Genomic DNA, 12254 nt, shown 5'->3' with positions numbered 1-12254 from the left:
ACAGCAGGAGACATTCTCAAGAGTCAGTGAGACCAAAACTTTATCTTTAATGAAAAATAGTTCCTAGATGCCGACCTCATTAGAGAGATCAGGAATATACTATCCATCAAACTCATTTTGACAGGTGACCTTTGACCCTTTATATATAAAACTGATATTAAATTGTTACGTCATCTTGAGGGGCGGAGCACCTGTCAAAATGGGTTTGATGGAAGGTATATTCCTGATCTCTCTCATTTGATTTAATCTTGTTTTAATCCCAGAAAGTAATGAGGGACAGAAGCTGCACGATTCATTATAAGTTTAATAAACTAACTTCTTAATTGTCTCTATTTTTATTTAGTTTAAGGCTAATGATGGCTAAGATGTGTTCTTTACATCCACTTTCCACATGACCTGATTAGTCGACTAATAAAATAATCTGAGATCAGTCGATGATTACAATCATCGTTTGTTGCAGCTCTATTTGTCGTTTTGAGTGAATTCCTGATTTCCTCCTGGTATCCTACAAGTACTGTGACTGAGACGGAGGACATCTTTCTGTTAAAGCTCGATATCACCTGAAATGCAAAGACAGCTCCGTCCTCCACGACCCCAAAAAGCCTCTTAATGGATTTGGTTTCAGTTTGGTGTTGAATTCTCAGGAAATTGTGTCAAAAATTCCCTTCAAATTTACATTCAAATAAGACAAAAACAAGAGGATACAATGAAGAGAGACATCTGCAGCTTACGATTACATCTGATGATGTTCCACCTTAAGACCCACCAAGAAACTCTCATTTAAGAGAATTTTCAAAATAAAACGTCCCGCATGAACCAGCCAGACCTCTGTGCTCTGATCTGCTCTGATGTCGGTTCCAGCTTTTCTCATCATGGATGTGGATTTAAAAAAATCAAGATTGAAATTACATTTCTGAATATTTCTTTATTCAAGCTGTTGTGAATCAGGAACAGATGAAAAAATCGTGATTGTGATTTAAAAACGGTGGGCGGAGCCATAAGCTCCCTGCTTTAAGCTCTCAGGAAGAGGAAGGGGAAGGGGGGTGGGCTTGCTCTGGGTCAACAGTCCCACCCACAACTCGGAGGTGAGTTTCTGATGAACTCCTGCCGCTCTGCAGAAACTATGTCCCAGAAGACCACTGTTGTCTTAAGATTTAAAATGTGATCAGAGTGGACATTGTAGTTTTAATCGTCTTTTTCATATTTAGTGTCTGAAGTACTGAACACATAAACCTGCCTCCCTCAGATAAACAGTGTGTGCTGATTCTCCGGAGCTTCAAGGCTCCAGATTTACCGTTTCCCCGGAGACACGAAGCTTTCAGGCGTCTCTTCCGTCCGGCTCCTCGTCGCGTTCATGACAGTAGAAGAAGAAGCTCAGAGGAGCCTGCGGGTCTGATGATGAGGGTAGAAGTGCATGGATGATGTTCAAAAGCCCCACACAAAGGCTGGACCCCGCCGGCCGTCTGTGTCTGGCCCAGAACAAAGACCGCCTCCCCCCTGACCTCCAGCCCGCCGTTTGTTCTGCTCTTTAGCTCGCGGGCATCGCCGGCCTCCTGAGCGCCACGGAGGAGGCGGGACCAACAAGCTCCGCCGCCCAGCACGACTGGTTTCCATGAGGAGTCACTGAGCTGTCTGTGGATCCGTGTCCGATTAGCTTTCAGGCTCCAGACATGATCCGGCGGCACAAACAGATCTGTATGATTCTGTGAGTGGAGGACAGAAGCTGCAGATCCTGCGTGTTTACAGACACTGAGGTCTGATCTGACCCCTGAGGTCTGTTTCTGACCCCTGGTCTGTTTCTGACCCCTGAGGTCTGTTTCTGAAGAGCGCTCTTCATTCTCTGATGGATCCACATCACTGCTCACCTGCTGAACACGTCACAGTTCAAACAACCATTCCTGATTCTGCAAATTCATTCTGATTTCTTCGTCAAATGTAGAATCTAAGAGCGATTTCTGTTGTTAGACAACCTGAACACGTAGAGGTGGAACTTTCACTGATCGAGTGATGAATTCCTGCCGGAGAAATTAACAAAAAATAATTAGTTTCCAAACCAAACCCTTCCTGGTGAGGGGCATTTAGCTGGGAGAAGAGCCTGAAGCGGAGCTGGAAAGACGGCGTCTCCGTTGGTCTGGGAATGCCGTGGAACAATTCAAGAGGGACGGCGTGCCCACCACCACACACACATCCAGATCAACCTCCACGACAGTTTGTCCAACTGGAATAAATGTTCTAAATGTGGCTTTAAAAAAGTTAAATATTGAAATCTGAACTCTGTGATGGATGTTTTTAGACTAGTACTGTGGTCATGTGATGTATATTTATTATTCTGTTTTTAACTATTTGAACATTTTTAATAATTACATATCCTTGTTTTTATGAGGTTTGATCAAACTGCAAATTCATTATTTATAATTTCTTGCTTTCAGTCACTGATTGATGAACTTTTAATTCACTTTTAGTCATACATTTTACCACAACAAATTACTGTTTTAAAATGAAGGATAGAAAAGCACTTTTAAACTGTCATTGTCTCAACCGATTAATTACTATAAATGGACTACACTGGAATAAATGTCTTTCTTTAAACAGTGGATGGATGATGGATGGATGGATGATAGATGGATGGATGATGGATGTATGATGGATGGATGATGGATGGATGGATTATTGATGGATGGATGATTGATAGATGGATGGATATTTGATGGATGGATGATGGATGGATGGATGGATGATGGATGGATGGATGGATGGATGATGGATAGATGTTTGATGGATGATGGATGGACAATGGATGTATGATGGATGGATGATGGATGGATGGATGATGGATGGATGATGGATGGATGGATGATGGATGGATGAATGATGGATGGATCCAGCTTCATTCATATTGTAGAAAAACAGGCTCAGAAATGTCAAGTGACAGAAGATTGAGAGGAATAAATAAGGTCCTGCTGGTCCCACGATGCAGCAGGTGATGCAGATGCAGAAACTTCAGATCGTTCAGGATTGAAGGAAGGATGAAAGCGATCGGCCGACCCAAACATGTCAGACGAGAACCAAACGTTCATCTAAGGAAGTGAAAGAGTGAACCAAACTCTGAATCACCAAATCCTTCAAGGACAAAAGTGTTGATTTTAAAGACAAAGTGTTTCTAACGTGACCTTTGTGCCTGTTTCTCCTGCGCAGGAATCCTGACGGAGACGTTCAGCCGTGGTGCTACATCGCCGACCACGAGGACGGGATCTACTGGAAGTACTGCGACATCCCAACATGTCAGAGTAAGACAGCCGACCTCCAGAGCTGTTAGCATCAGAAAAATGTCCCTAATTGCCTGCCGTCGGTGGTTCTCCTGCCGTGCCTGGACCTGCTCTGACGTTAGTGCGAGCTGTCACTCAGTGTCTCGCGCTGATGAGTTCCACGGCTTGTTTGGACACGCTTTTGATGCAACTCATTCAGTGCATCCACCCATTATGGATGGATGTTTGGTTCAGTTAGTCTGCAGCTCTGAGACCTCCAGACCTTCAGCCTTTAGCATCTCTGGTGACCTCAGGTGAGGGGCTCTAAAACGTCCTGCAGAGCTGCGTTCCTTCCTCCGTTTCTTTAGTTCAGTACGGTCCAAAGAGTATCAGCTCAGACCTGTTGTTGCATTCTTTCCACTACCACCCAGATCTGATAAAAACCACCAATAAAGTAAATACGGCTTTCATCTTCAGTCATGAGGAACATTCCACTCCGTCGTGTGATCTGGCTCCAGTCTCTCCAGCTCCTTTGCCCTGGATTCTGACTGAAGGTTGACTTTATTGTTGCGGCCCAGTTACCTGCAGAAGATCGGATCTACAGAAGATCAGATTGTCAGAGGATCAGATCTACAGAAGATCAGATCTACAGAAGATCAGATCTACAGAGGATCAGACTTTCATGAAGCTAAGGCCTTACAGTGGAACTCATGAGGTTTCACTTTAGTTCTGACATGTTTTTGTGACATTAATGACATGTATGTAAAGTCTGGAGGTTTCTCCCAACATTTCATCTGTTTGATGATTCTGGGTTTTTAACCATTAACCATTTTACCCATTTTTGTCCGTTACCTAATGGGGATCCTAATAAAAAAGTAACTTTTAAAAACATGTGAGAACGATTGTTTTACATTTTATTTTAGAACATTTAAACTAAAGTTTTAGTCCCAACCGTCCTCAGGAGGACACAGAAAAATGATGAAACCTGTAGACCAGGGGTCCCCAAACTTCTTCTGAGGGCCACATAACTGTCTTCTCCTCTGATGGGGTCGCTTTGTGGGCTAATAGAAAACGTCTAACATTCAGAACCTAAACATAAACATTTACGTCTTTCTGGAAAGCTACACATTGACGGATTTAAATAGTTATTTTCTGTAATCTTCACAGACAAAAATAACATTTTAAAGACTAGATATATAACATCACCTGCGATAATAGTGTGAATGCTGTGATCTGAATGTAAGTCACCAGTTACCTGAAAATACTGAAGCTGAAAGTTTGCTAAAATATTAGCAAAACGTCATATTAGCCTAAAAAACTGAAAAAAAGTCAGAATTAGCCAAAACAGCTAGCCTGTTTAAGCCTGCTAGCTAAAATATAAGCTAAACCCCAAAAACCCAGAAATCCTCAGTAACGGCCTAAACAGTCCAACAAGCTAACATAAAAAGAGCTGAAGAGCTAAACGTCCAAAAACGTACAGAATAATAATAATAAAAATAAAGGAATAAAGAAAAAGTGAATCGCTGTAGTGTGAATGTTGTACAGCACTGTTCACTTTTTCTATGGGTGTGCTGCGGGCGACAGGTTGTAGTCAACAGCTGTACAACACAGGGGGAGTAGGTGGGACGCAGGCGTGTCGGACAGAGTTTTCCTTTTTTAACTCCGCCCCCAAATCCTCCAGACTGATGAAGGATCCCGGAGGTGCTGTTCACATGAGACGTGCGGTCAATAAGGAGCCAGGACTCACACCTTACTTACCACTAGAGTGCGGCGTACGGTCTCAGACAATGAAAGAGCGTAATGTAGTTTTGAGACATAAAAAACAATTAATAGTAAAATAATTAGTCGCGATGGACTAACCGTAGCAGCTCTATTTGTCTCTGGATTGCCTGGTCTGTTCTGATGGATGTTTCTCTCTGTATACACTACAGGGAATCCTTCACTCTGTCTGCATTCACACTGTTTAATCACTGCAGGGTTCACTTGCATGTCAGCTTTGTCGCTTCTGTTAGTTAATTAGAGGAGATTTCACAGGAACTTTTGGATCAGTCAAACTGAAAGTCCTTCAAAGGAGACGTCTGCAGACGAGCTCCAACCTTCCTCAGCGTGGTTGTGCTTGTTTAGATCAAATCTGCAGAACAGATGTGTTGTTACGTGCTCCAACTCGAGGTGGACGTTATAATCAGACGTTTGAGTGGCAGAGCTGCAGCTCCGAGATGACTCCTGTTGCATTAAGCCTCAGGAGCATCAGCGAGCCTCTGGCTGTGGCTCTATTATCCTGTCTGAGAAGGATCCTACAGTCTGACGACCAAACTCTCAGGATCCATCAGACCGGCTGATAGTGTCTGCTGGGGCTGGGCTGGACGTATTCATTTGTGGTATTTTAATTCAGATCAGCTTCATACATATATATGTATGTATATAAGCGGGATTTAGGGAGCAGAGACCTCCGCTGATACAGAGAACCCGCCGCCTCTCTCAGCTTCATTCAAACCTGTGCAGCTCAGGAGGGAAGGAGGAGATCTGGAGCTTCTTTGTTTGGTGATAATCAGGCCACCTTTTGTTGCAGCCGGTTTCTAGTTCAGTGTGTTGTTGAAGCTCTGCTCCTGTGAAGCGTGTAATCCATCCCGGCTCTTCTCTGAGAGCTCTGGCCGTATCGGATGGCGTCTTACCTGATGTCCTCCCGTTCTGTTTCAGCTCTGAAACGCTCCTGAAACAGGAGAGAAGGAGGAATGCTTCCTGAACACATGCTGCTGCAGCGGAGACGCTTTCTCTCTGCAGGGACTTCTCATCTATTGTGAAACCACAATCGCCACGTGGAGCCTCACCTTCTGGCGCTGTTTGTTCATCCATTCAGCGGCCAAGTGGGAAAGCGCTTCTCTCTTTGTGTCGCCGTTCCGCAGCTGGCGAGAAAGCCCCTGAAAGCAAAGCTGTGCAGGAGAGAGCTCCATGTGGGGATTTTGCTGAGTTTTTGTTTTGTCTTCGCCTCGTGTGGCGGTTGGTGGAGGATCGGCGCTCACCTGCCAACAGCTCTCCGAGCGTCAGGGGTCACGCCACTCCTGCTGGCAGCAGGAGGACTGTTTACGTTCCCTTCCTTCAGGCAGGAGTTTGGACGTGGAGGAGCGGTGTGAGCGTTTCATGAGAGCTGCATGTTCACAGCGATCTGCAGACATGAACGTTCTCCACTTCGTCTTTACTCCACTGAAAACGTTTTAACTGTTAACGTTCGTCGACTGTACCTGAGAACTGGACAAAGTGTGACATCGTCCATAGAAAATGGTTCAACCAAATGAGGTCAATTTAGTCGCCATTTTTTGCCATACAGACACAGCCAGACGTCGTCAGTGAGCAGTGATTGGTCCGAGTCGGTCTGAGTCGACGTTTCCATGGCAACCACTCTCACCAATCAGGAGAGAGCTTGTTGGAAGGCCACACCCCTACTAGATGAAATCCGTCAATCAAAAGTTTTGAACGTTGGATGGGGGGGGGCGGCAGTAGACCTGACTTAGCTGGGATAGGCTCCAGCAACAGCAAACGTTGTAATGGATCGATTCTAATTGATCTGTAGTTACGAAAAGCAAAACAAATTGATTAGTGGTCATTTCTTTGATTCATTTGAAGACTGAAACCATCTTTCCTGATTGTCTTTAATCTAGAAAATTCCTGCCGTTTTTATCAGGAAAGAACGACTTCAGTTCAGTTTAAATCACTCAGGTTCACCTGTTTGATCAGCACCAGAGTTCAGGTGAGCTTTCACACCTGTCAGACCAAGCAACCATCTACCTGCTGTGACTGAATCATCAATAAAAGTCAAACTTTCTACAAGAGGAAGAACTTATTTCGTGTCAACAATATCCATTAAATGCAGAAGAGTTTTCTCATGAAGTCAGCAGGCCTTCACACACTTTGTGTTGTTGTGTTTGTGTGACAGTGTGTGGTTGCGTCTTCCCCGGAGCGTTCCACACATTTCGGCGCGGCTCCTCCGAGCTGACAGGCAGCAACAATACGCCCGGCGTTTGACTGACGGACTGAAACTCCTCAAGCGTTTGTGTAGACAAAGATGCTTTGATCGGCTCACCGAAAGTTCATCTGTCAGCAGCGGATCACCGAGAAAAACTTGTTGTGCCGCCGTGCCCTCCTGCCCTGCGAGCTGAGGCTGTGAGCCAATCACATGGAAAGCTTTTGTCACAGCTGGACTTACGCAGAGAGGAGATGTTCATGCACATTTTCATCTATGGGCGTGCTGCGGGCGACAGGTCATAGTGAGCACGTCTACAACACGTAACGGTCAGTCAGTACTCACACCTCACTGATGACCAGAGTGTAAGGACACCGTATGACAGTCGCGTGTGAGAACTTCCATTATTCTCACTAATACTTCCAGACACACTAACCACACTCACAACAATGGGACGGTCCAGGAAAGAGGATGGCTCAACAGATCCAGCCTTCTTAACTTCTTCATTAAGACGTACAGCAATCCTGCTGAATGACCCCTTCAGTGGCCTTGTGGTGGAGTGTCTGTCCTGAGACTGGAAGGTTGTAGGTTCAAATCCACAGTCGAGTCTTTTGGATTGGGATTTAGAAATTGTTTATTCAAGAAATCAATCAGAGCAAAAGATAAATAAATAAATATGAAACAAGGCAAACAGCAGAAGTATATGTCTATACCAGAGTTCTGCAAGCTTCACCACTTGGAGCCACTGGAGTAGACTTGTGACAAACCAGAAACCCGGTCTCTGATGTTGGACAATAATCTGCTCACATCTACTGTTTCCTTTAGCTGGGTCTCTTCCAGCGCAGACGGTCCTTACCGAGTCTTTACCGAGTCTTTACCGAGTCCTTACTGAGTCTTTACCAAGTCTTTACCGAGTCTTTAGCGAGTCTTTACCGAGTCCTTACCGAGTCCTTACCGAGTCCTTACTGAGTCTTTACCGAGTCTTTATCGAGTCCTTACCGAGTCTTTACCGAGTCTTTACTGAGTCTTTACTGAGTCCTTACCAAGTCTTTACCGAGTCTTTACTGAGTCTTTACCGAGTCCTTACCGAGTCTTTACTGAGTCTTTACCGAGTCTTTACCGAGTCTGTACCAGGAACCCTTCCGCGTTTGTGCAGCTCTGTCACTGCAGAACAAAAACCCCAGCAGCTCCGCGTCCGTCTGACAAAGCCGCCACACCTTGAACTCATTAAGACAAAGTCATGTGTTCGGGCGGCTGTTTTACTGCTGAACATTAGCAGAAATATGCAGCGATGAGATATTGCCTTCATTAAGACTGATTTATGGCGCTGCTGAAGGCACTTTGAAGTGGTGGTTCTGCAGATTCACTCGTCAAAATGCTCCTAAAGTTCTTCAGCGCAGAAGGAGAGACGGTCGTCCCCCAATGGGAGATCATGAGAATAAACAGATTAATTCACAAGATTTGGAGGTAAACTTAAGGAACGGCTGAAGAATTCAACCTCCAACCTGAGCATAGTGATTCTTTTTTTGGGAGATCAAAGAACCAATAAAACCAAAAAAATGTGTTAAGGAAGAAAAAAATAGTCATTAATTAAAGTCGGTTTAGTTACAACCATTTAGCAAAAATGTAAAATGGTTTATTTGTTGACACATCTGTAGTCCTCAGATTAACTTTAGGCTCCATCGTCACCTTTCTCACCTGCATTTACCTGCTGAGTGGGTGGTAGAGCTCGGAGCATGCTCAGTATCGGGTTACTTTGGCCCTTGACCTCTCGTGGCCCCGCCCACACCTGTCCTCGGGGGAAATACCAGATGAGGAGCAGATGAAGAGACGTCCGGACATCCCGGGTCAGCCTGGGCCATCACGGTACTGAAGGTATTGATTACGGGCCGGACGGCGTTGTGTTGGCTGATGAGAGCCGGCAGCCCGCCATTGTTTGGCGTTCGTCTGCAGACGGAGGGAAGAAGGTGAGCAGCCCAACCACTTCACATGGCGTCCAGCCAGACGTGACATTCCTCTGTGCAGGTAGAGGCAACGTCATGTTTACTGGATACTGTGTGCTCTCGTTCTCTTTGGTACTTCAGAACGTTTGGAGGTCGACCAGAGACGTTTTGAGCGTCTGCTGCTGCTCCGGACTGGAGGAGGTTCCCGTAGCAACCATTTTATTCTTTTGGTCGTCTGGGGATGCCAAACAGATCCATGTCATTCTCAGAAGGATTAGGAAAAGTAACATTTTGGGTTTCCTCGGTAACAGAGGTTTTTGTTAACCACGCCCACATTCCTAATATGGTCATTTCGTGTGTCAGATCCTTTTGTTCAGCTTGAGCCAACAATTCAATTTTCACAACATTCCGATCGAAAACACTTTCATGCAAACTCATCACGCTAACATCATGGAAAAAACGTTTTATGGAAAAAAACGAGAAATGCTGCAAATGACAAAACAAAATATGAAATATGTCCGTTTGCTAACCGGCTGAGTCAGATTATAAACCAAACTTACACTGTGGCTGTGCTAGTTTAAAATCAAATATTGAACCAATCACACATTTGGTCGACGGTTTGTGTGTTTGTGTTGTGAAGAGATTCATAGAGGAAAACAATCCGGGTGGATTTGATGAGTCGGCTGGATAAAGATTTCTGTAACTTTGATAACAAAAAATGCGAAACAGGCTGGAGGTTGGATTTAAGGTGGCTCCTTTTAAGGCGGCTCTTCTTAGGGCGGCTCCTTTTAAGGCGGCTCCTCTTAAGGTGGCTCCTTTTAAGGCGACTCCTTTTGAGGCAACTCCTCTTAAGGCGGCTCCTTTTAAGGCGGCTCATTTTAAGGCGGGACCTTTTAAGGCGACTCCTCTTAAGGCGGCTCCTTTTAAGGCGGGACCTTTTAAGGCGACTCCTTTTAAGGCGGCGCCTTTTAAGGCGGGACCTTTTAAGGCGGCTCCTTTTAAGGCGGCTTATTTTAAGGCGGCTCCTTTTAAGGCAGCTGATTTTAAGGCGGGACCTTTTAAGGCGACTCCTCTTAAGGTGGCTCCTTTTAAGGCGACTCCTTTTGAGGCGACTCCTCTTAAGGCGGCTCCTTTTAAGGCGGCTCATTTTAAGGCGGGACCTTTTAAGGCGACTCCTCTTAAGGCGGCTCCTTTTAAGGCGGGACCTTTTAAGGCGACTCCTTTTAAGGCGGCGCCTTTTAAGGCGGGACCTTTTAAGGCGGCTCCTTTTAAGGCGGCTTATTTTAAGGCGGCTCCTTTTAAGGCAGCTGATTTTAAGGCGGGACCTTTTAAGGCGACTCCTCTTAAGGTGGCTCCTTTTAAGGCGACTCCTTTTGAGGCGACTCCTCTTAAGGCGGCTCCTTTTAAGGCGGCTCATTTTAAGGCGGGACCTTTTAAGGCGACTCCTCTTAAGGCGGCTCCTTTTAGGGCCGCTCCTTTTAAGGCGGCTCATTTTAAGGCGGCTCATTTTAAGGCCAGACCTTTTAAGGCGACTCCTCTTAAGGCGGCTCCTTTTAAGGCGGGACCTTTTAAGGCGACTCCTTTTAAGGCGGCGCCTTTTAAGGCGGGACCTTTTAAGGCGGCTCCTTTTAAGGTGGCTCATTTTAAGGCGGCTCCTTTTAAGGCAGCTCATTTTAAGGCGGGACCTTTTCAGGCGACTCCTCTTAAGGTGGCTCCGTTTGAGGCGACTCCTCTTAAGGCGGCTCATTTTAAGGCGGGACCTTTTAAGGCGACTGCTCTTAATGCGGCTCCTTTTAGGGCCGCTCCTTTTAAGGTGGCTCATTTTAAGGTGGCTCATTTTAAGGCCAGACCTTTTAAGCCGACTCCTCTTAAGGCGGCTTCTTTTAAGGCGGGACCTTTTAAGGCGGCTCCTTTTAAGGTGGCTCATTTTAAGGCGGCTCCTTTTAAGGCAGCTCATTTTAAGGCGGGACCTTTTCAGGCGACTCCTCTTAAGGTGGCTCCGTTTGAGGCGACTCCTCTTAAGGCGGCTCATTTTAAGGCGGGACCTTTTAAGGCGACTGCTCTTAATGCGGCTCCTTTTAGGGCCGCTCCTTTTAAGGTGGCTCATTTTAAGGTGGCTCATTTTAAGGCCAGACCTTTTAAGCCGACTCCTCTTAAGGCGGCTTCTTTTAAGGCGGGACCTTTTAAGGCGACTCCTTTTAAGGTGGCTCATTTTAAGGCGGCTCCTTTCAAGGCAGCTGATTTTAAGGCGGGACCTTTTAAGGCGACTCCTCTTAAGGCGGCTCCTTTTAAGGCGGCTCCTTTTAAGGCGACTCCTCTTAAGGCGACTCCTTTTAAGGCGGCTCCTTTTAGGGCGGCTCCCTTTAAGGTTTCTCCTTTTAGGGCCACTCCTCTTAAGGCAGCTCCTTCTAGGGCAGGTCCCTTTAAGGCTGCTCCTTTTAGGGCGGCTCCTTTTAGGGCGGCTCATTTTAAGGCGACTACTTTTAAGGCGACTCCTCTTAAGGCGACTCCTTTTAAGGCGGCTCCTTTTAGGGCGGCACCCTTTAAGGTTTCTCCTTTTAGGGCCACTCCTCTTAAGGCGGCTCCTTCTAGGGCAGGTCCCGTTAAGGCTGCTCCTTTTAGGGCGACTCCTTTTAAGGCGGCTCCTTTTAAGGCGACTCCTTTTAAGGCGGCTCCCTTTAAGGCGGCTCCTTTCTTGATTTTCTGTGAACTTCCACAAAAGCAGAACAAGTTTCCACAGCAGACCAATGAGAATCGGTCCGTCTGAAAGCATCTGATGATAGATGGGGGTCCTTATCTCTTACGGGAGGGGTGAGGGCACTAAGTGTCCGTTCATCTTTTCATCTGGTTAGAAGATGAAATGTCCCGGTTCTCCTGAGGACACGGCCTGTTCGGTGGTGGCGATGCGGTGTTGGGCCATTTTTCATGTCCTCCTTGTATTGTTCTGTCGAGACTCTTGAGAGGCGGCGAGCTGTTCATCCGAGACGCCGTTTCCTTCCCTGTTATTAGATGGTTGGTGGGTACGAGGCGGTCCCGGACGGGATCACAGACCCGTCTCTGTGGTGTTTCATCATCAGTGGAGGAACTGGACGGTTAAATGATGCAGTA

The 12254-nt window shown here is 46.1% G+C and overlaps 1 protein-coding gene across 3 annotated transcripts in view; it reads left to right on the top strand.

Moving 5' to 3' along the window:
• kremen1 (kringle containing transmembrane protein 1) overlaps positions 1 to 12254 on the top strand; it is a 53661-nt gene that overhangs the window by 28733 nt on the left and 12674 nt on the right. For all 3 annotated transcript variants that reach the window (XM_024258030.2, XM_024258031.2, XM_024258032.2), the window contains exon 3: positions 3196 to 3287. In XM_024258030.2, coding sequence (XP_024113798.1) covers positions 3196 to 3287 — 92 coding nt within the window. The remainder of the gene's footprint in view (positions 1 to 3195; positions 3288 to 12254) is intronic.

The sequence above is a fragment of the Oryzias melastigma genome, linkage group LG9 (assembly GCF_002922805.2).
Source record: "Oryzias melastigma strain HK-1 linkage group LG9, ASM292280v2, whole genome shotgun sequence".
Lineage (NCBI taxonomy): Eukaryota > Metazoa > Chordata > Actinopteri > Beloniformes > Adrianichthyidae > Oryzias > Oryzias melastigma.
The sequence above is the reverse complement of the archived record's forward strand: the minus strand, read 5'-3'. Positions and strand labels throughout refer to the sequence as shown.